General features: G+C 38.1%; 1 protein-coding gene across 9 annotated transcripts in view; it reads right to left on the bottom strand.

The window, feature by feature from the left end:
• The window catches only part of si:dkey-178k16.1 (band 4.1-like protein 1), a 61566-nt gene extending 37634 nt beyond the window's left edge, over positions 1–23932 (bottom strand). For 7 of the 9 annotated variants that reach the window (XM_053240805.1, XM_026920996.3, XM_053240806.1 and 4 more), the window contains exons 1-3: positions 23680–23932; positions 4300–4388; positions 1116–1280 (exon numbers count right to left, since the gene is read on the bottom strand). In XM_053240805.1, the coding sequence (XP_053096780.1) occupies positions 1116–1280; positions 4300–4371 (237 nt within the window). In that variant the 5' untranslated portion in view covers positions 4372–4388; positions 23680–23932. The remainder of the gene's footprint in view (positions 1–1115; positions 1281–4299; positions 4389–23679) is intronic. The other 2 variants (XM_053240810.1, XM_053240811.1) reach the window with 1 other exon arrangement.
• Positions 23933–25333: the final 1401 nt, after the last annotated feature.

The raw sequence follows: 25333 nt of genomic DNA, 5'->3' as shown, positions 1-25333 counted from the left end.
AGTCATCTGTCACCGCTGTGTATAGAGTATATCCAGCGAACAGCACACCTATGGTCAGTAACCATCCCCTGATGAGGGTCTAGTGCAGGGGTTCTGAAACTCGGGCTCGCTTAATTTACAATTGGGGTCGTGAGAGAAGTTCACAATCTTCTCTTTTGTTTCATTAATTTATTTTACAAATGAATATTAGAAATATCAAACATGGATTTTGGGTACTACTGGGAGTCACATTCAGACAAGCCACATTTAAATTAATAGGGCACATGACATTTTATTCTTTTCACTATCCTCACACAGTGCACTAGTGTAGTTCAGCAATAAAACAACACAATAAATTAGTGTTGGCACTAGCATATCAAGCACTAGCTAGTGTTTGCACTAGCACTAAGACCATTACTGAGTATGAACACTAACAGCTCTTCTTACTATAGTTAGTGTTTGCTTTATAAAAATCTCTCATGTAGCATTCAAACTTACCGAAAGGTCTGTTTTGCATACCAGCCTTTTTCAGATTTTCTAGTTTAGTAAATACTTTTGAATGTAAGGTCAGAGTATTTGATTTGAGATGACAATAATCACGATGGCGGCGGAAAGTGAAACTTTATAGAGAAACACTTGAGAGAGCTTGTCAGTTTGTTTTAAGTTGCTGTGTATGTCCTGACAGACATTGATGTTTTGGCTCTGACGTGCCATCTAGTGAATGTCTCTTTTAAATCTTCCTGACATACATTAGATACGCAGTGAGTGTGTGGACAATGCCGCTCACGTTGCCGCTGCCTCTGCAAGTATACACCAGGCTGCTCCGCTTTACATCAGACCGTATCACACCACCCTCTATATTTTACTACAGTGGTTAACTATAGATTACAAGGTGCACTAAAAGGTTCGCCAGTAAGTATCCATAGTCCACAGACCCAGTATCACTGCTGTGCCTTATACATCCTTACAAGCACCACACACTAATAGTAACAGTAATACAACATTGTATGTACGTATGTACGTGTGGAAAAACTTTTAGAGTGTTTCAACTGACCTTAAATGTAGTGTTTTCATGTATAAAATATAAAAGCTGTGTCAGGCACACTCTAAGGCACATAAGATGGCAACTGCCATACCTCCACTCCAGTTTCATATTCGGATCCATCCAACAGCATGACTTTCACGGGCACTGTCTTTGGTTTTTTGGAGGATTTCTGTGGAGATCTGGACATCCTGCTGGACGTTTTCTCAGATGAGTCATCTGTGTCTCGGTGCTCATCAGATATCTTTGAGTCGTGATCCTAAAAGGTAAAGTGCATGTACGGTACACTCAATTGCCATATAGTGTATATGAAGTACAGCATTTGAAAAGTCCTTTAAAATAGTTTGAGAATTGTCCCATAAAAGCATCAACAGACCTAAATATAAAACTTTATAGGACACAATTAGAATGATAGTAGACACACTGTAAAAAATCCAACTTGCAAATTGTTAGCTCAGTTTAAAACTGTAAGTCAAGTGGACAAACGTTTGAGCACAGTGTTGAGTTTACTTATAAAAACTATTTAACTGCATGTTGATTACTACTTTGTCCACTGAATATAAACAATTAAGTTGAGAGAACTTAATATTTTGATTTCTAAGTTCAACCGTTTAACTTCCTGTTATTGCGCATGCGCGGTCTGTCGTCCCGGTAACTTGCACGGGGTTTCCCTCTCCAATCACGCTGACGAAGGGAGTGGATTTCGACATCTGGTCGAGGTAAATTTTCTTTTAACGTTATTATTGAAATTAAGCTAAATAAACTGCACACCTAGATTATAAAGTGCAGTGATATGTTCCTAAAAGATTAAACTCATTCTATAGCACGTGGTTATATTTTCAAATGAGCTCAGACAGCGAGTTAGCAATCTTCATACACTGAAAACAAATAAAAAGTTGAGTTAACTTAAAAAAAATAAGGCAACCAGCTGCAAAGCTTTTTTGAGTTTACTGAACTTCAGGATCTCTGTAGTTGTGCTTACTCTTTTTTGAGTTAGACTGGTTGTTAGGTGAACTTACTGAGGAATCAGTAAGTTTAGTGAACTTTAAAAAATGATTTGGCACAACTTCGACCACTGAAGTTGAGTAAACTCAAAAATGCTTTGCAGCTGGTTGCCTTATTTTTTGAAGTTAACTCAACTTTTTATTTTTTACAGTGCAGTATGACACTATGAAGGCACTAGTAAATACTAAGGGTTATTATGCAGTGTTAAAACCCTCTTATTCTTTAGATTCTTAGAAGAAGCATTGGTGGCAACTTTGCACACTCTCTGGGGTTTTCTCAATCAGCCACCTGGGATTTGGGAGCTTGAGCCATTGTTTAGGCGTTCTACTTTCTTACATTCTAGATTGCCATGGTGGTTTCATTCAGAACTAATGGAGTCGTCTCGTATTTTCACTTCCTTGCCCAGTACAAATAGCAAAGTTGTCATCTTGTGACCGTAACCCCACATGGAAAGCATATAAAAGGCTCCTGCTACATCACATCTTCATCCTGCTGAGCAAGGCCATGCTGGACTAGGATGATGGACATAAGCAATGCCTAAATTTTTTGGGCATCTTTAAGAACTCGCAGAGATTTGTCCCAACTGCAGCAGCATAATGCTAATGGCAACATGTGAGGTACGCCTCACACACGATGGGAATACTGCTGACTATTCATTACCTTCCATTGACACTGAGTTGTTGGAGTAGGGAGTGAAGTGAACAGGAATGACTTCTGAGCCTACTAGGAACAGTAAGCTCCTTCACTATGTTTTTGCAGCAAGAACAGAAATGAACAGCACATTTGCTGCATTGGAACAGAAGGCTTAGCTGCTCTGCCCCTCTCAGTGATTGTTTCTGGTTCTCTGAATTTGAGTAATAAGCCCAGATTCTCTCTGGCAGAGAATCCTGATAGCCTGCCATCAAAGCGTTCTAACAGTCAGAATGTGATGCAGGAGTGCAGCTGAGCAGCAGTAGCAAATATGCTGCAGGCTGGAATTAAGGCTGCCTTAGCAAAACGAAAGCTGGCGCCTACACCCCATATAGCTGATTAAATCAATCCTAACACATTTTGTCATTCATCCGGCACAGGGAGTAACTGGGCTATTCCACATTGTACCAATTTCATTCAAGAGCTCTAATATGCATTTAAGAGCACACTGAAGGTGAAACATGTTAAAAGTACACACATACTGGCTGCAATAGTAGATGCAGAAGGACTAGGGGTGCTGCAGTATGTTTCAGTAGAGACACTAGTGGCCTCATTAGTGGTAGAGGCTGATAAAGCTCTGCACATGTGCTGCCTGTGCTGCCTACAGCTCAAATATGAGACAGAGACAATTGTTTCTCAAAGTACAACATGCTGGTTTTGTATCTATGGGTCATATCTCTAACAAAGTGGCACAGCTGATCCTGGCCTTTAATGAGATAATGCCTATAATTGAGGATGCAAAGAGCACAGAAACCTTACAGGCAGTGCTGGATACGCAATATTATCACCTCTTTTTGTCAGAAATGAACTAGATATTTAACCTGGCTGGTTACCTTTAGGTGCCCTTGTCTGCTGACACACTACTCTCACAACAGCAACAGCAGATAATTAGAGTTACGCAGGAAATAGCGTGGGCCATGTTGGTGCTGCCGCGTGAAACCAGAACAATTAAAGAAGTATAAGTGTCAGATCCGAGTGTGACTATACTTCCCATGGCACAATTCACTTTTAGTGCTGCAGCATCACAGCGTCATATCTGAAAATAGGTAGTCACTTACAGATTTACTGTCAACCACTAGCAAACTCAGGGATCCAAGCGAGCTGACTATATTGACTGAAGAAGTGCAGTCTGTGCAGTCACAACTACAATGTAGCAGCAACCTTTTTATAGAGGACAACTTTGTATTTGTGCTATTTGCTATTTGCAAGCGCATAAAAAATATCCACTAGTTCCCAAGGAAGCTGCCCTGACAGTACTCCATTTAGTCTTAGAACTACATTCACATACATTACATCCCACTTTACCTAAGCCTGAAATGAAAACTATGTTTTAGGGCGCATTTTAAAATCAATAATAATTTTAAATACCTGTATCCATATACAGATATCAATGTCACAATTTATATTTGTTTCAATATAAAATCTCAAGCACAAGCCTTTTGATCAAAATGTCTTTAAGATCATACATTAAAATAGATGTGTCCAAACTTTTGACTGATCCTGTGTATGCTGCATCATATTACACTGAATGTCATGAAAACCATGTAATATTGCATTGGACACCACTGCCTTTCTGGTCCTACCTGATCTCTTGTTCTTTTGCTGTCTCCCTCCATGGCGTTCTTCACATCGGACGTGGAACCCTTCTCTGACATTCTGAGTACTTATAGTCCTAAACAGAGACACACCAAGTGGTAAGATATGATGGTAATAGCCACATACAACACCACCACCAAATGTTTTTTTTTTTTTTGGTACAAAACTGACATACAACAACATATGACAGGTCCTACAAACAAACATCTCTATATACATACACCCACATGGGATGTTTGGGCAGTGTTCAAATTCTGATATTTCTTTTTTATATCCCTGAAATTTGTCACATAATTTGTGTCCAGTATATTGAATCACTGAAATTACTTTCAGTGAGGATAAGATCCTTGACAAAATATTGTAAAAGAACATTTTCAGGAATCCTCTACATTGTGGATCACATTCAGGTAATCCAGATATATTTGCAAACTATTGAAAGCTGGGCAGTATACCTTAGTTTCTGTTATAATTACTGCTTCACATAATGGTATGCATTTTTGCAATTCTTTGATCAAGAATATTTTTCAATAACACTTAAAACAATTAATTTCATAGCCCAGTGTGATGGAGCATCGATACACCAAATTAGCGTCACAGCAACAATGAATTTACTTCTGGGTGGATAATGCTGGTAGCATTTCATTGGTATAACAGTGTTATCTACCCAAGTTATTTAACCAAGCTAGTGAAAAAAACATAGCACTTTCAGTAATATTGTGATGAACTATTTGGATATCATGTACCTCTAAATATTCACAGTTTGAGAAACAAGACACCCATAACATAGTTTTTGGTGATATCTGCAAACCAGTATTCTACTAAAGCTGTTATGGTTCATGATAGCTGTTAAAGTGTTAAAGACAGGGTGTCCCTAATGTCTCCAGACATAGGGGACATTAACACTATTTAGCAAAATTTTTCATACTTAGTTTATATATATATTTTTTCATAGACTTTAAGAATGCCTTTGACAAAAGAAGAATGTATTGAAGTCATTCTCATGGCTGGATCGAGAAGCTGTGATGGATTTTAACAGGAAACATTGCAAGCACATCACACACAACACTGCTGCCAAACTTATTAACAAATTCAAAAAGACTGGAAGTGTTTCAGACCAACCGAGAACGAACATCCATTGACGAAGGCACAACTGACGTGGGGACTTTTGGGACACCTTGTATTTTTATACATTGCTCCTGCCACATTGATCACTACAGAATTAACAGGACCATGTGTGTTTAGCATTTACAGCTGAAGTTATTAAAACAGTATTGATATTCTTATTGCATTATTGTACTGTATGTATGATAGATATTTATGATTTTAAACTTGTTGGAACAATATTCGTGCAAGTAAGTAGGAGCTGGAAGAAGAACAAGGTTTAATAAAACAAAAAAAAAAAAACACTGACATGCCTTATTAGGTTTGATATGCATGGATGGTTTTAAATCATTAAATCAAGCATTTAACAAATAGCTCAGTCTGTATTATGGACATGAGGGACCAGGCAGATAGCGCAAAGTGAATAAGACATCAAATCCAATAAGAAAAAGTCTCAGCAGACACACAGGAGATAAAAACTGGAAATGGTATGAACCTACACATATTCAATTAAATTAACCTATATAAACCTATTAATTTTGCAAGACAAAAGTTTTCGCTTGTCATGTACCGTATGTTTAAATATAATTCACTTAACTGCGGTTCGAACACCAACATATATTTTGATGGCTTTCTACACCCACATGCACTACACAGTCCTTTCGTTCTTCCACAGACCTCCCTCAGACTGCTCCTAATCACAAAAACAACCCTGTGCTCTTCTACCTTCAGGACCACTGCTAATTTACTGACATGCAAGCATATGCACTCACTGCTTAATTCTCAGTGTAGTGAAAAACACTTAGCACAAAGCCATGCTGTGAATGTTTCACAGAAAGTTACGCCAATGGCACTCCGCATATCTCGCTCACCCACATTCTCTCTCTGATGCCATTACAAACGATGCCATAAAGTAAGCCCTCTGGTGTGACAACTGCCGTGACTGTTATATGGAGTACGAGAGAAACTGAGACTGAAAGCAACACATAGAAAGTGAAGCTCTAATGACAGACAAAAACAACTAAAAGTGTCTAAAAGTGTTACAGACTCAATAACAAATTCTCCTCTATAGTTCAATGAGATAATGTTCAAAAAATGTCGCAGTCATTTTAAAATGTTCGTCATTGGCTTACAGTCTCAAATCTCAGAAGCATGTTTTGACATTTTGAGGAACATCTGTTGTGCACAAATTATGACTAATGATTTAATCAGTACATTTTGCAGTTTATAAAGAATAGAACTGCTCATTGAAAAACAAAAGAAAAAAATCATTTAACTGGTCATAGTGAAATAATAATCACAGACTTTTGGCTCAGGCACAGACTGGCTCAGATACCAGTGTCTGAAAGTGTTTTTTTCACTCAAAATAACTGGCAGTGGCAAAATTTCTACATCTTTTTCAAACCCACTGCTCATACCGGAGATTTTTAAACACAGGCTGTTATCACTTGGTATGCGCTAAGCATCAAAATTTCCACATATCGTTTTACTAGAATCATGTAAAGGCAAACAGCCCCTACAAAAAAAAAAAAAAAAAAAAAAAAAAAAAAAAAGCTATCTAATGGTTATAAATATACACACTGACTCAAAGTGGCCTGCACTTCATTAAATTTCCCACTAAGATATATAATATATACATATATATATATATATATACACACACACACACACACACACACACACATATATATGTATGTATGTATGTATATAGTGTTTAATTCTAGTTGATGTCCAGTCTCTTTACACAATGACTGGTTCTGTAGATGTATGCTACAGAGGTGTGGAATATAAATTACTTTATTATAATCTCAGCTGTGTGGAGGTTTTCATGAATATGGGCTATAATCATGTTACATGAAGTGAATAAGTATAGTGAGAGGAAGCTTAATATATGCTCGGAATTTTTAATACAGTGATTAAAGTAATAATAATGCCCAATGAGCACAATCATCCAGATGAAATGAAGGTATTCTACATACCTTCACTTCACTTCACTTCATGCGTTAAACAAAAGCACACCTCTAAGGAATGTGCTCATTCTAACTTCACCAATTTCTATAATTGCGCTGGTGGGCTGATGGGCACAAAAATACAGAGAATATATATAGACATTTATGCATTCTAAAATAATGCCTTATTATTGTACTTGCAACGTGGTCACAGAATTAGGGGTCTAAGTGTTATCTCGAGAAATTTTGGAGAATTTAATAAAAAGATTTGTCTAAAAAGTGTTATCTCGAGTCCAATAAAGTCCACTAGGTAATGTATGATTGATATTAGTGTGTAATTTTTTTTTTTTTTTTACACACTAATAGCAATCATACATTACGTAGTGTGTGTGTGCCACAGAAAAATTAACTGGCAGCTAAACTAGGGAAAGTATAATTCCAAAAAACAGTTAACACAGTACTAATGCTTGATATTTTCCAGAAACTCTGCACAAATGCAAAATAACTTTGTAAATACTAGGTAATGAGCCATTAATGAGCTCAAAAAGCTGTATTCAGCATGCTTGTTGGCACAGAAATAAATTGTTTGCATACATTTGTATTACATCACTCATATTGCCTGCTATACTCTCCTGTTTTTTTTCACAGTAAACCCACATACAACCATGTACACAACCTAAATATATACCTGATTAGCTTGCTTATTAGTTATGCTTATAATCATGCTTAATTGATTATACTTTATATTCATAAGCTTCATTGTTCATTCCACACTCATTTGAGGACACCTAGCTTGATTTCCATATTTACATTGCAACTGATATATAAAAATAGCACACATCACGCATGTGTAACATTCAGCAGTGGAATAGTACTTTGTGGTGCTAATACTCAGACAAAGCGGCTTACATTTATGTGACTACAGGATAAAAATATGATCCAAATAAGAAAACTCTAAAACTCTTGTGTTTGTTGTGTGTGAAATTCCCAGGAGATCAGCAGTTTCTGTAATACTCAAACCAGCCCATCTGGCACCAACAACCATGCCACAGTTAAAGTCACAGAGATCCCACTTTTTCTTCATTCTGATATCTGATGTGAACATTAACTGATGCTCTCGACCTGTATCTGCATGATTTTATGCACTGTGCTGCTGCCACATGACTGGCTGATTAGATAACTGCATAAATGAGCAGGTGTACAGGTGTTCCTAATAAAGTGGACGGTGAGTGTATGTCCAGTAAAGAAGGCTGATATTCTTCCATACAACCTCAACAAATATGAAAGAAAGCATGAGCAAATACAGTTGTGTATGAGGCAGATCTCATTGAATAATTGTGTCTCTTGTAGAAGGATGATGGATAATGTCATATTAGTAACCACAGAGTCAGAAATCTGCGATTAACATTTCCACAACCTGCTGCTTGTCTAGGGATTTCAAGTGTAAAGCTTCAAAGCACACACATGGCATTTACACAATAAAAATCTATCTGTGCATAAGCCAGGAGATTTTTTTAAAAAAGGCAATAACTAGGCACTTTAGAAAATGGCAAAGCTCAGATGGAAGCGCTGAAGCTCTGAGATGGAAATGGTTGATAAATTACTGTACCCTGTGAAAAAAAATTATGAGATTCCTAATAGTTAGAAAGATATGTGACACTGCCTTAAAATTCTATCAGAGAAGCCTTAGGAGATAGATGTCCCCAAGCCGTCATTTTAATGGAACAACCTTTGTCTCAAGACAAAAAAGGAATCTACCTAGGCAGCTTACTCCAGGTCAAGCATGGATATTTTACATTATAATGTCCACGATAATTTCTATGTAGCTAGGATATACAAAAGCATATTCAAATCAGTTCAATTCAATTTTATTTCTGTTACACTTTTAACAATGGACACTGTCACAAAGCAGCTTTACAGAAATATATAAATTCTGGATATACATTTTAAATATATAAATTTATCCTGAATGAGCAAACCTTGAGAGGAGCCAGACTCAAAAGGGAAGCCATCCTCATCTGGGTGACACCGGATAGTGCAATTATAAATCATTTCTCTTCTATAAGTGTATACCATATAGTCAAAAAGTGCAATTGTGCAAACAGGAACTTATGAGGTTATGAGCAACTTATGAGTATTAGCACCAGAGTCATTTCTGAAGTCATTATAGTCTTAACTTTAAGTTTATTGTATCAAACTGCACTATTGTAAGTCGCTCTGGATAAGGGCGTCTGCCAAATGCCATAAATGTAAATGTAACTGAAGTTATTAACTGTTCAGTGATGGAGGCTTGAGTGCAAACTGTTCTTAGCAATTGTAGTCCTACAGCATACACAGTCTTACATTTCCTGAATGAAAAAGTAATAAGATTAAATAACTAACTAACCAACTAAATATATATATATATATATATATATATATATATATATATATATATATATATATATATATATATATATATATATATAATTTTATTATGAAAAAATTTTGCTATTTATTATAATTTTGATATTTATTTTATGAATTCTGCAGTATTTTCAGACAAAAAAACACAATGAAGGTTGCTGGGTTTTGCATGCAAAAAAAAATTAAATAAAAAATAATAAGAAGAATAAGAAGGAGTAAATGCAACTGTAGAAGAACTGTGTCCTTATAAAGCTGCAGAAATTGTACCTGGGACTATTATTTAAGAAATGTAATTTTTTTAAATAAAGACCAGCACACATCTAGCTTTTTAAAAAGAAACTTAAAGGATTGTATAGCTTACTGTCCTGCGAAATATTGAACATCATGCAAAAATGGCCAGCGAAAGCACATCAGAAAGCACAATGATGTGTATCTCTACTCAATCACTGGAGCTGAATGCGTGTTCAGGTCCAAGCATACCGAATCAGACATCTGTAAGAGATAATAGGCAGTCAGATGCAGGGGCTCTTTTATTTCCTGTTTAAAAAGCCCTTTGTTGTTCTTCAACTACAATAATAAAATTGTTAGTAGCATTTTTGAAACAGTAGCTTGAGGGGCCATTTAATTTAAAATGTACTATTTGACAATAACTTTATTCACAAGTTATTGTAGTGGTTAAATATTATACCTCAATACAGATAGAATCCAGTGCAATGCTGTTCTCAACACACCATTATTAAGTTCCCCTTGCTGTTTCCCCTTAGGAGAATCTGTGCCATTATCTCAAAGGATTCTGTCAATATTACTGTAGAATCTTTTTGTAAACGGTACATAAATGGAAGATGAAACTGTTTACAAATGTTATGATTTTTAACAATATAACACCTGATCTGCTACATTCAAACTGGTGATATGTAGCCAACTGCTCCATCTCTATGAATATAACAGGGGACATAACTTCTGTTCGTTATTCTCCTAATTAGCATGCTGGTATGATTGTCCATAGAAAATAAATCATTCAAATTCCTATGGAAAGCAGCATGGTGGAGCAGGGTCCCCAGTTCAGTCTTGTTGCAGTCTGTTTGAAGTTTCTGTGCATGTTCTCTCTGTGTATGCGTGGGTTTCCTCTGTGGTCTCTGTTTTCCTCCCACTTCCTAAAAACATGTTAGTTGGTGGATTGGCTAAGCTGAATTGCCCCTAGGTGCGAATGACATGTCTGAATATGTGTGCATGCTGCGCTGTGACAGACTGCCATCCCATCCCATAAATGTATTTTGATGAAAATATCCTCTTCCTGTTATACCCACCAGCCCTTGTGATTTTAGCATGACACTTTCATTTCATCTGGGAAAGTCTGTGAGGATACCGAAATACAGGTAAAACCTAGTAGCTTAAGGAGGACACAACAAGTCCAAAGGAAATGGTTCTTTTCTCTACTGCACTGGTTTGAGGTGCTTGAACACATTCTGCAAAAACTTTCAAGGTTCTGAACAATACATACAGTAATTACCAACTTATAACAATCTTTACACAATAAGTGAATAAATAGGTGGATAAAAAAATATTCATAAATACGAGGGCATCCAGAAAGCAGAGGTCATTTGGCAGAAATGAGTTCAGTATCTAACGCTGTGACATCCATCTGGACCTTTTGCCCTTTGTATGGTCTCAGTCATTCATATCAGCCTTTGAGGTTGCATGCTAACATTTCTGCAGTCAAGTCGATGGTCCGGTGGAGCACAAAATCAAAAGTGCATTTGTCTTAAGAGACAATAGGTCATTAAAATGTCGATAGCAAGATTGAAGTACCTTTATGGGCTGTAAGTGCTGTATCTAGAGATATGATTGCTTAGCTAAGATCTCATTGCCCCTAGCTGTTCTGGCTGCCCCGATGTGCCTTTATCTATTATGTTCCTGTCAGAAGTCAGTGTGATGGTGGATAATCCTGCAAAGAGGCAATGTGCCTTGAATGCTGATGACAAATGAGATGACAAATAATCCATTTACTGATGTTTCTGTGAGTATATGTACCTTGGGAAGGATTATATTTTTTGTATAAACAGAAAACACAAAACACAACCTTTAGAGTTTTTGCAGTGCCCAGGGAATTATGAAGTGCATACACTGTAAAACAGAACTTCAGGCACCCCTTGCTAGCTTTGCTATACTGAGCATGGAGGACACAGTAAGATTCTGGCACTTCGTCAGTCCATATGGACATAAATTTCATGAAGGCATGACAGTCCAAAGAGAGCAGCCTATTTCACTCTTTCACTCTTGGGCCAGAAAAGTGGTAATCCTCAAGAAAGTGATGCCATATGCACACTGGATGATGAAACCAATATGATGGGCATGATGCATTACCAGAGCAATAGGTGTGTGTGCACAGGTAAGGGGACCTTCACCTTCATTGTTTGTCGTGAACTTATTGAATATTTTCTTTAGGTTGGTCCATTTTGTCAAATATGGACACTTCACCGTATACTCCATACCCATACAGCCATACCCAAACTGACCCTGGTTCAGTTTGTTACAGGTGGGAACACAATTTTACGATCAAAATAACATGAAGCTGAGCATTTGTATGACCACGATTAAAGTTTATTTTTTGATATTAGTCTTTTCAGATTAACCTTTCACCACACTATGGTAAGCATTACTTGGTTACAAATTTGCAGCAATACAACCACAGAGATTGATGCACAACAACTATTTTGCAGTGTCTGTAAACTTCTGTGTTTACACCAACATGAAAAACTGAGCCATGCACATAAAGTATTAAGTTAAAAAAATTAGGGGAGAAAAATCAAATTCTTATGCTTTTGAACTTTTTAAAGTAGATTTCTTTTGTTAGAGACATTCATTAGACCTCAACAAAACCACTTGCTTTATTCATTTTTGTCTGAGTGCTCTTCAATGATGTAATTCAGTGATTCCATGTGTATCAGACACATCACAGTCATAGCTAACATTACTCAGTAAATCCAAACTCATGTTTGCTCCTTAAACAATCACTTAAAAAATGAGTACTGAAAAACTAGACTATATTGCTCAATCTTCAAACAAAATTAGAAACACTGGTCACTCATCCAAATTCAAAAAATGCTTCTTTCACTCCCTTTTATAAAAGGTCATGCATATAAAAAGCACTTTCAGTATTATAATCAACAAACACAGGAACAAAACATCCAAATACAGCTTTTATATCCTTTAAACAGCAACAATACAGTTGAGGATACTGGCTGGCTTAGATAAATGCCCCAAGAGCCAGAAAAATGGTGGGAATAATTTCTCTCACAAAATGACAACCACACTATGCCATTTGTTATCAACTATCTTCCTCTGCACACCCTCCCTACAGCACTACGGTTAGGAGAAAAAGGGAGCCGTGTTTGCAAGTGGCTCACTGTCACTCTGAGTGCAATCACTCATCTGTGGTGCAATCTGTTAAAGGAATCCATCATTCATGGTGCAAAGTCATGGCCGCAGACCAAAGAAGCTGAGAAACTTGAGCTCAACATGCAACACTTCAAGAGAAGCTATTAAAAAAACAATACCTCCATAGTTTTCCCCTGCAGAAAATGATGTGTGAGAAATGCTCTTCATGTTTTGAAAACCACTGCCATGGCTTTTCAGTTTGAACTGAATACTTTGCAATCCTAACTTAAATGTATTGCATCATCTCTTAATACACTTGGTTGAAATATGGGGGGAAAATTTCAGCTAGTATTTGTCATATGCATAAAATCCAAATGCCAAATACGGAAGTCATTGCAGTAGGCAATAATGGCTCAGTCCATTTTCATTTGCAGAACTAAGCACATCAATATTCAAACACTTGCTAAATAAAAAGGAGGCAATGACCTCATCCCACTCTTTCTAATCAGCTCCTGGCACTAGAAGAGTGAGACCTTCTCATGCAAACCTCTTAATTTGGATTTGTTGAGAAAAAGTTCTTCAGTGGATAAGCACCCTACCTACCCTGCTCAATCAAAGCGCTCTAGATTTTAATTTCTCCTGTAACCACTTTTTGTGGAGCATCACACACCCTGGCTTTTTGCACATTACAGTGATTTACAGAAAATTCCTCTTTGAGAACCATCTATTATAACCCTACAGATCTTACACTACACTCGCATTTATAGTACATCTCTTCTGATCCTAAGCACTGATTCTTCTGATTATTTTTACAACCATGGATACAGTAATAGATGATGACATGGACAGTAGTAACACCACTGAGAAAACAGATGCAATGACTTATAATCCAACCACTGCTAAGACAGAGTGAATTCCTTCGGTGCCACGTGTCATCAGAATAATAAAGCAATACCTTAAATTATACTTAAAAACCTTCACGATGATCCTGCATCCCTCCAGTCACTGCCTAGAGTACAAAAACATCAAAAACCTGCTCATCATGAGTGAATTAAATGATCAGCCTAATAATAACTATGGTACTTCATATGATGCATTCAAGTGTTCATGTAAACTTGTAAATTAAATAACATAGCCACTAATATCTAATGGATCCGTTTTAGTCATGCATCACTCCTCATACATCACCACAGGAGATGTTTACTGTGTCACTTGCAATCAGCTTTACATTGGAGGAACCAAGAAGAAACTGGCTGATCATTTTGGAGAAAGAGTTCATCTCCACTCTTAGAATGTCATGGTTAATGTCATGGTTTGACAAGCAACTATTACCTCATCAACCATTTCAAATATCTACAGGTTTCAAATATCTCCTGCAGCCTCAGAAGCACTTCACTTGTACAGCTGATGGGCTTTTGTCCAAAATGTCCCATTTCTTCATTTCATATTTATACCTGGCCATTTCATTCTTGTATCTGGATTGTATCCTGATAAGATTTCAACCACATGCAGTCAAATGTGTCTCTAATAGCCATATTTTTGTGTTAATATGCAAATTAGCTCATTACATTTGAACAACTACTGTTCCTCCTTAATAGCTGTTTTATGAACAAGATGGTTGCTGCATCAAAACATCATTTATTGTGCTGTTTTAATCACCAACTTTAAAACAAACAAATTTTAAATGCATCTTGGGTGCACTTACACCTTCAGTTTAATGTAGTAGTTAATTTTTATGTGGATAATATCTCCAGATATAATCTGATGCTCAAGACACATGGAATGACCAACATCTTTACCTTTAAGTCAAAACAGCAAAATCACATGAAATGTAATGATTATGTCAATATAAATACATCATATATCATTGCAATCATTTTGACAAGTGACTGCATGCTGAAAGGTTAACTGAAGTCAGCTAAGTAAAAAAAAACAAAAACAAAGCTAATCAGATTTGTCTAAACATATCCCCAGAGATTAAATAAACAACATGTGGTCATGAATCCTGACTGTGTACACTCGAAGGACACTGAGATAACTCCATTAAACAGACAAAATCCAAGGACGTCTTAAATGAAGCAACTCGTCCTGCAAGCATTTTCCATAGGCAACAATAATTTGATGATGAGAATTCATGATAATTTGAGCATTTTGAAAACTGCAAATGCTCCTAATGATTAGCATCTATTAATGTTGTCCTGTGAATATCGGACTTTTCTTTCGCACATCACCCTCCTCCTGATGGCATTAATGCTAAAAACAAACAAAATGTTTTCTTTCTGCTGTCTTCACAGATTTCACAGGCGGTTACTATCACAAAGCCATCACAAAGCTGCAGGTCTCTCACAATGACAGGCTTTCAACGTGACATCTGAACAGCGGAAAATGACAGCAAACACACACACGCACGCACGCATACATGCATGCATGCATGCACACGCACATACACTTGGCTGATGGGATAATGGGGAGTTAAACAGTGACATGCTCTTTGTAGAATATAGTTGCCATAGTGACTAAAAGCGATCTGTCATTACATAACTACAAAACTTTTGAACTTTCAGGCAGGGGACCTTTCATTTTTGCCCCATATTGAGAATAATGGTTTATTCAAATCTCATAAGTGGATACAGATCTATCTTTATGAACTCTTTTGCAGCTCTTGCAGTGTTTGCTTGATCTGTGACTAAGTAAGTCACACTACTTACAGGAATGCTGCAGCTGTTTTCAAGCTAATCTCCATCTACAGCATCTGTAGGATATGGGTAATGACCACCATTCAGTTAGTTTGGAAAAACGTTTGTATCCAATTTTGTGAAAATTTACGTATTAAGTGAACCTCAACTAATTGGTTTCAGATCGTATAACTGGCATGAGGTACTGCAAATTTATATACAGAATATGCTGGTTTATTTATTTCAGTTAAAACAAAAGAAATGCCACTGTATAAAAGAAGGCAGAGTTAGTGTGTGCTTATGGTAGCAAATGGCTGCAATGGCTGAGCTGCATCAGTGGAAGATTTAGTGCATGCTGTGCTAAGGAGGTGCTCTTTTAGCATTTAGTTTTCATTTAGTCGTTTTCAGCTTTGCAAGCTTTACCTTCTGTGGACTTTTGTGGGCATTACTAAATGTAAACCAACTGTGCCAGGAACTTTGGTAATTTATAGGTGTTTCTTCCTACTTAGGCATGAACACCACACACTGTTTTCCAGGATTCAGAGAGCTAGTATTATGTTTCACCCTTTCTAACCAGGGATGGTGAGAATCACCTGGAACATACACAACTGGAAAAGTGTTCAGAGATGACCATTGCACAGAATTCCTTGATGCCTCTAAGTAATGCCCATGAGGACGAGACTGCCTCCTTATAGAGTGGCATGTTATGGGCTTATAGGCCATGACAATGATGTCCACCAAGCATTGGACCAATGTCTTGTTAGTGAACATGGAGCCCCCCCCTTGCCTTTCCTCCGTGACAGATGAGCATTTGGTCAGAGGATCAGATGGCCACTGTTGATTATTGCGATGAACACAGCACTCCAAAAGATGAAACACTCAGTACACTCCCAGACTCTTAGGAGAATCAGGTGGAGGTGATTTGCACCTTTCAGGAAGGTTATAATAAGTTTATGAGCCCCCAGAAAGATGCCATTCTTGGTCCATTGCTCTCATATTTGGCCCACATGAGAATAATGAGATTTCATTGCTACAGTGTCACTGGGGACATGCTGTGACCTAGCAGTTCATGAAGAAATGTTAGCATTTAGGGAACTAGCCAGTGCCCCAGATCCAGCAGATGAGATGCACCACCACAGAACAGGGTCCACCTAAGGGCATACAAAGTCCATGTACTAGGGACTCATCCATTCTGTGAGTGTTTCTTGGACTGCTAGGTCACAGTCCTCAGTTTGAGGGGCCAAACCCACAGACACGGATGACCTGGTTGTGTGTGCCAAATCTCTCTATCTTTTTGGAATAGCAGACAAGCTCAGCAAGGAAGCCTCTAGAGTGTCTGACCACTAACAAAAGAGACAGTGAAAACAAGGCCATGGTGGCCATCTTGGCGCCAGAAGCAAAGCTCTTTGGCTTAGTTGCTGAAATCTGTGCAACATAGGCAGAATCACTAGTAGAGCAGGAAAGGCATGCTGGCCACTTTTGGGTGCAGACAGAACAGTCCCACCATTGTACAATCCAGGTAGGTAAGCTGCTCCCAATGAAGCTATCTCTGGATGGGCCCATCTGAGGAGCTTCTGTGCAAGGCAGAGACAGCCATCTGATCTCATCCCTGATTATTAATATATTTCACTTTCACAACACTGTCTGAACAGACACATGGAGATATCTCAGCATTGGTAAGAAAAATTGAAGGCCAGACGGTCCGCCCTCAATTTCAGCTTAGGCACCACGCTGCACCCCAGCCAGTAAGGGAGGCATAGATGGTGATCTCTTTCCGATGCCTTAAGTCACCAGCAAGCTAGAGCCTTTTTCTGAGATAAGGGTCCAAACAGGGGCTGAATTAGGTACTTTGAATTGAAATGTTTGTCCAAGACAAACTTGAAAAGTATCTTTGTAGTCCGTTTGGCCCTGCTGGTTTTTGTGGCTCTGAAACCTGTGTTCTCCTCTCCAGAGCCTCTTTGGCAGGAGGTCCAAAGAATGACCCTGGTATACAGGGCAGAGTTGATCCCACATCTGGCAAAGTGGATTGTGCTAATCACACTTGAGCCACTCCATATTCTCTACATATGCAGATTGTAGAGATTGTTCCAGTGCTGGCAGTAATATGGCTAACATATTGCTATGGCATGTCACATCATGCCACATCGATATCGTAGGTTTCACTAAAATATCATCAGTGCATCTGCATTCAGTGCTTGGACAGCATACATCTAGATGTTCTGCTTCATCTGGCAAGACCACCAGCAACGCTATATAGACATCTACGACAGATATGTGGGCCAGGTCAACCTCCTCATGATTGCCCTATGGCTTAGCGAACTCCTTTGTGATCTGCGCTGAGTGAAAATGCACATTCAGTGCTGTGGATTGTTTGTTACTATCCAAAGTCACTCAGGTCACTACCATTTTGAGGGTCACTGTCATGGCTAGCATGGCAGAGGCCATTCCAGACTCATTTTTGGACATTACTGAAGCCACAGTTAAATGTGGTAGTTCTGCCTGGAATAATCTCCCAGATATAGCAGTATACATCCTTACATGGATACCCTCAAGATTTGTACTTCCTAAAAACAAATTTATGACTAAGACTTACCTTTCTAGAGGATAATTTCTCTTGGATATTAGAGACTTGCACCTTCCAAGAACTGTTGCTGTAATCATAAAGACTATCCCATATAGGACTCTTATGCTGATACCAAACATTCTGCATCCTTTCAACACATTTGGTACTATTTGCCTTTTCTCTATATGATTGTACGCTGTAATGAATATAAGCCCACTATCCATTGGATGGTTTCCTTCTGAGCCTGGTTCCACTCAATTTTCTTTGGTATTGTCACTTCTATCTTGTCTAATTAGGGATATAAAGCATCATCTGGATTTCTGTAAAGCTGCTTTGTGACAATGTCCATTAGTTAAAGGACTATACAAAAATAAAAAAAATAACAGATAACATTAAATTGAATTGAACTGCGATCATTTATAGGCTTTTGTCTGAATAATCTGAATATTCATTATATTATTTATAATACTCAAACAATCATCCAATTGTCTGAATAATCATTAAAAATGTGCTCAAACAATAAGCTACTGCTTTTTTCTCAAATTCTAGCCAATTTTATATTTACAGCATCTCTTGGTTTTAAAATTGTGTGTTATTTAACTTTTCAATCCCAGGAGAAATGTGAACTTGGAATATGAGCACCAAAACATCACACCCGACTTGAATAAATCTGCTGCAAATCAATTTTGCTGGCACATCCATTCCACTTTGCTTCCTATCTGAAACAGGAGTGGATCAATGCTCTGTTCTGAGGGGCATGGAAGGAGGACAGCAGTGGTATAATTATTGAGAAGATTCAGGCAATTACATGTTGGCATATATTTGAAGGCTGAGTAAAATGGTGCCCTTCTCCCTATTTTGGCCATGCCAGGGCTGGCTTTTCCAATTACTAAAATTCCACTTACAGAAGCAATAGATGGAGAAAGCTGCTGTAAAAAGAAAAAAAAAATGAACACACTGCCAGAGAGCTAAGACATCTAATTGGCGTTAATAAATATACTGGCTCCAGTACTCTCTATTTAAAGAACCGATTCAGCCTATTTCTAGAAGGTATATTCACTAATGCCAAACCTATCCCATTCCTACTACATAATTAATAATCAATACATTCCCTAAATTCATGATTTGGAACAACCTACAACTGGACACTGCAATTAATCACTTTGTGCAATTAGTTTACATTAAAGCAGTATACACTATATAAGTCCACACATCTACTTTTAAAGGTAAAGAAGGCAAATATGGTGTGAATGGAGGGGAGGGATGAAACCCTCTGATTATTGGTTTCTAATTCAAAGCTTTTACTAACTGCATATGATAATTTAATGATTAATCATTAATTATAGTACTTAAAAGCTAATCATTATAAAGTACTGGATGCCACCAATCCATTAGCACTAAACTCTAAACCACATGCTAATGGATATGAGGTATTAATGCTTTAGATTCAGAGTTAAGTGCCCACTTTCAAGAGAAAGATGGATACTACAGGATCAGAGCAGAAGTAAACCAGCCCAGCTTCTGGTCCAAATCCTCAAAGCTTTCTTGTCTAATAAGTTCGAATTTTTTTTCCTATCCTCTTTTTTTAGCATAGCCTTTGAATAGGCTTCCTTTCTTTCCAAAAAGGAAATCACACTGACTCATTGCACTGAAGTCAAATTATGCTGTCAGAACTGAACCATCATTTGAATGCTGCATGGGCTCAAGTCAGGAAACTTGTAACAAATCTATCACCAACCACTGTGAAAGCCATGATGTGAGATCTCCTTCCTCCTAGCAGAAAGCATTTAAAACACCTCAAACCCTGCCCCATATCTTGTTCATACACATTCTCCCTTCCAAGTTGCCCTTCCATGGGTCAGCACACACAAGATACAGGCCACCATTAAGAATCAGGAAGGTATGATGTTCAGTCAGCAATCCAGAGAGAAAGAAAATGAAGAGGAAATGTTTTCTATGTGTGTCAGGCCTGGAGGCATTAGTAGGCACACTGAGTAGAGCAGATGCACACTGAAAGGACCAGAACCCCAGATCTTCCTTATTAAGACCTTCGAGGGCCATCCAAATGAAGAGGAAGTTAAAGGAATAGACGACAGAAGAAACTTTGGAAATTTAGATCAAAAGTACTTTTTCCATTTTTAAAATAATTCCTTCATTTAGAATACCTGCTATTTACGCAGTGATTCTCAACAATAATCAGTAATTTATATAAATGATAAATAAACAATATCAGCCACATTTATTATAATTTAAACACTGTTACTGCATTTTACTGAATATTGAATACACCTAAATAAATTTAATAAATGAAACAATGTTTTAGTCAGAGGGATTTAAGTAGTTTTTAAGATTATATGAAGGAGACAGTGTTCCTCTTATACCAGAGAGATTTGCCAACGATTACAATTTTTTTATTTATTAACAAATGACACCTTGTGCTTTTTAACTGTTTACATTTAATGTCATGGAACATCCATGATAGTTTTCAGGACAGAGGAGTTTGCACTTTCCGGTTTCTCAGGAACACAACAAGCAGCTTTTTTTTTTGTCTCGTTAACTTAGAGAGAGACAGAGAGAGAGAGAGAGAGAGAGAGAGAGCAAAAAGACAGGCTGGTGAGGTAACGACTATATATAGGTGCTATAATATAAGTGATAACAGGAACTAACTCCTGTGTCAGGAAACCTCCTGACTCTTATAACGCACTGGCAATCGAGACACCTTCCATATGTGGTAAAAAAAACGTCTCCTAGCAGAAAACTGTTTTCTTTGTTAAATAACACGTTTTTAATCAGTTTACTATTAGGTTTAAATTATGATAACGTGTCCACCATACAAGTCCCTGTGAATGATCTGTTACTACAGAAACATAGTTATAGTTATAGATGTAACTACTGAACTGTTAATCAACACCTTTTGATTTCAGAGAATTCAACCATGGTGTGGTATAATTGTTGTAATCAACACACATTCTCTGGTAAAAGAAAAATGATTTGATGATCATTCGTGTGTGACATGATAGCGCACACCACATTTATGCTGCTTAAAATTCCAGCACCCCAATGTAAAACGCTTTCCTGTGTGCCTGTTTGGGCTCCTCCTATAATCAATAATGTCAAGACTTATGTAGGGCTCCTGTGCTTGATTATTAGTGTCCTTCATTTGTTACAACTCCAGTTGTAGAGTCCCACACTCTTAGTTAAAAAAAAAAAAAAAAAGTCTTGCACATTTATGGTATTTTTAATTTGTCCTTCTGGGGAAATAAGATCCAACAGCATTGAACCCTCTGCAATAAACATCCTAAATCTTTATGCGAAAGGATTTCACTTTCACATAAGGTTCCAAAGGCAGAACCACTAACCATCCAAGTATATAGGGAATAAAATTCCCTTAAACTTTAACAAGGTTCCAGCTCTTTAACAAGGTTCGACTCAGTGACAGTAACTTTGGTCCATTTTGGTTCTTTTTTTCCCCTATCATATGTCAGGTACCACGCAGGGAGAGTGAAGGTTAGTTAACACATGCTTCCTCCAAGACCCATGAAACCAGACAATCTCCTCTTTTAGAAATGATGCTTATGCTGAATCATGGGGCAGAGTAACACCCTTGGAGGAAAGCGTTCTCTGCCCTCTTTGGCATACATGACATCGCAGATGCCCATGATTGTCTAGTGTCACTGAGATTAACAGGGGAGACAGAATAATGCCATGTTACCCAGAGAGCACGGCACATTTTGCTCCAATGGCTCCCGGCTACAGAAGATCTTGGCATCATCAGGATTTGAACTCACAATCTCCTGACGATAGGGCAAGACTCATTTTAGATTCATGTTCATTTTTTTCATTTATCATTCATTATTATCTAGCTCCAGTAAAAAAAAAAACAGTTATCACCTATTTGAATGCTTATTGTTTACAAATTCAGACCTCCACACAATAATATTTCAGAATTTATTTTAGATTCTGTGACTTCTGCGACATTCACTGGCTCGTGTTCTACCATTTCTCATGCTGTTACGTGTTGTGTATGACTTAGCATAATAACTAATTCACTAATAATTCTAACTACTCAGTTTAAAACTATGCCCCCTAGTGGCCAGGGCCCCTGAGCACGTGCCCAGCTGTCTCAAACAGTGTGGGTTTTTTTTTTAATCTCTTAATTCCAAAACTGCTAGTATGGCAACCATTAAAACAACAGACATAGTTAAATTAAATATGTAAACAGAACAATTGCAATGAATGCTATGGCAATTCATTAGGTATAGTACTTATTAATTTAGTTACAGTGGTAGTCTCTTCATTGCAGGCTACATTATTATTTAAATTGCCTGCTTCTCCCCTGTACATTGCTTTAATAGCCTCCCTTCGTAATTGGTGTGTTAAATCAGTAGTATCTCCTCATGTGCTGTTCTGTCAGTGCCACGTTGCCTATGCAGTTCACGCTTGTGTTGTTTCCTGAAGCCTCTACATCATCTATTATCTGGCTTCTCTCAGTGCACGACTGCCCTCAGTGCCACGCCCTCTCTTTCATTAACACAGCAAGCCTGAGACAACTTATAATTACCACCTTAAAAGCAATCAGACATTAAACAGTAGGCTTGTACAGCTACATTTAGGCTCACATATTTCTAAATTAAGGCGTATCACTCTGGACAGACGTTTTTAGCTCCCCTTTAGAGTAAAAGTGACCAATCAGAGATGTGCATAGAAAAGAATCAAGAAAGAGAATAGGTAGGCAAGAGACATCTATTATGTTATATAGAAGAGAAAGGCTATCTTCTGCATGTAGCAGGGTTCTGCTTTAATATTCAGAGTGGGTACTGCTGTCCAAGGTAGTTTAATAGGTTGGTGTGTGTGTGTGTGTGTGTGTGTGTGTGTGTGTGTGTGTGTTGGGGGGGAGAGGGTTGCCTCTAATTTGTTAGATTATTGTCAGAAATAAGGCATCACAAGAAAAACAGCTATTGCTATTACATTTCTTATGTTAAATATAGTACTGTATCAAAGTCTGTCAGTAGTAAAAGAAGAAAAGAAAGAAGGAAAAGAAAGAAAAAGCAAAAACAGACCGGTCACAGCAGTAAATCCTTGCTGTGCTGCACCGGCCTGGTGCTGAAAATGTCAGCGTATCAGACTAGTGTATGAATAAAGCCATAGCACACATGCAGAAATTTGAGATGCAAGGACATTAGACTGGTTTATCACCTGCCGATGTGCTAACATGCAGATCATGCATTAACCAGCACTGAACATCACGAGCACACACGAGGCACAGCAGCGCGCGGACACACACAATAGAACTACCTCTATTTCCAGGAATGACGCTCGGATTTTCGTCCAGAAGACGAGCATGGAGGGTTCGGGACAGCCAATGTGCTCAGACAGACACCGTCCTTCCCTTCGCTTTGGTGCGACAAAGCGGTCCAAGAGAGAGAGAGAGAGAGAGAGAGAGAGAGAACGCGCGAGAGAATAGGGGAGAGGGCGAAAAAGGGAAGAATAGCCGGTGAGATGGATGAGGAGAGGCGCTGAAGGGGCGGGTGCGCGCGCCACTAGCGGAAACACCTATAGAGGGAGCTTTGAATGGCGCTAGTTTCTGTTTGTCCATTAATCAGACAGACAGTGAGGATAAAAGCTCACTACAAGTGCAATCCCAGTATCTTAACTCACTCGTTTACACCTTAACTTTCACGTGCCCTTCTCTAGATGTAGCAAAGTACTGTATGTCATGTTGCCCTGGAAGGTCTCTTCTCTATTTTACAGCAGGTATAATATACTCATCTCCATCATCTCAGTTATTAACAGTATAAACAATATTTAGGGAACTAATCACAATCAGGACCCTCCTGATGGCATGCACAGTTAAGTGAAGAGATAGAGACAGTATGCTCCAAGGGGTTACCAAATAGGGTGATCACCAAAGCTGAAAATAGACACATGCTCTAGGCCTATACTAGGAAATATAAAATTCAGAAAGAGTGACCATTACTGGAATGAATTGCTGGAAAGAAAGTTCTTGCTTGCAAGGCAATGTCAAAGCCTTTTTTTTAAACCTTCATTTATTTTGGCAAATTAGTCCACAATTTGCCAAATTGCCAAATTTGCCAAATTAGTCCATATTACCTATTTTTCACTTCTTTATTGTATAATAGGTTATGTAATTCAGGCCACTGCTGCAGTATTGGCATCTGAGCTATTCTGACAAGTTCTCTCAGCTGACCTGCAAAGCTGCTTCAGTTTGCAAAAATCCTGGAATGTCTGGTTTTCTTTTAGACTTGCCTGCAAAACATTTCTTTCTTCTTAGATTAAACAGTCTGTAACCCTGTATAACACTAACTTTCTTATATAAAAGAAGGACAGTGATTTCCTGCTGATTCTAGATTTGATAGGGCTGAATTGGTTCCTGAAAGTTCTTCCCTTTCACATGCTAAAGTTATCATATGTTAATCATACCATACAGCCATGAGAATGGTTCATATCAGTGAATCAGTACAATGCATATTTCACATTCCCACCACCCCAGAACACAGACACTTTCAAGGTTTGCTTTCTATGGACAGGAAACCAAATTCAAAGTTCTATATTTCAGCCTCTCTCTGGTGCCACGGGCGCTCTTGAGATGTATTCATGTGAGCCTGTCGTCACTGCTGGTCAGAGGCAGAATACTGCTATAATTGAGGCTCCTATGTACCATGAAGTAGGCTATTTTTGATACATCCACCCTTTTCACACAGATTACAGTGCTTGGCTTCATGAGCTCATATGGGCACAGGGAGCAACATCCAGCTAGAATTAAGGCTGGTCTTTTTGGCCCTCAAGTTCTTCTTACCTGTTCATAGAGAATGCCACATGTGAGTCTGTCTGGACAACGTTGTGAAAGTCAAATGTATCACTCACCATGCCTTGTAGGAGAGCAATTCACCATAATGCTGCAATGCACACCCTGGCAAAACAGAGCATA

This window comes from Pangasianodon hypophthalmus, chromosome 16 (assembly GCF_027358585.1).
Source record: "Pangasianodon hypophthalmus isolate fPanHyp1 chromosome 16, fPanHyp1.pri, whole genome shotgun sequence".
NCBI lineage: Eukaryota > Metazoa > Chordata > Actinopteri > Siluriformes > Pangasiidae > Pangasianodon > Pangasianodon hypophthalmus.
Note: the sequence above shows the minus strand (reverse complement) of the source record. Positions and strands in the feature narration are given on the sequence as shown.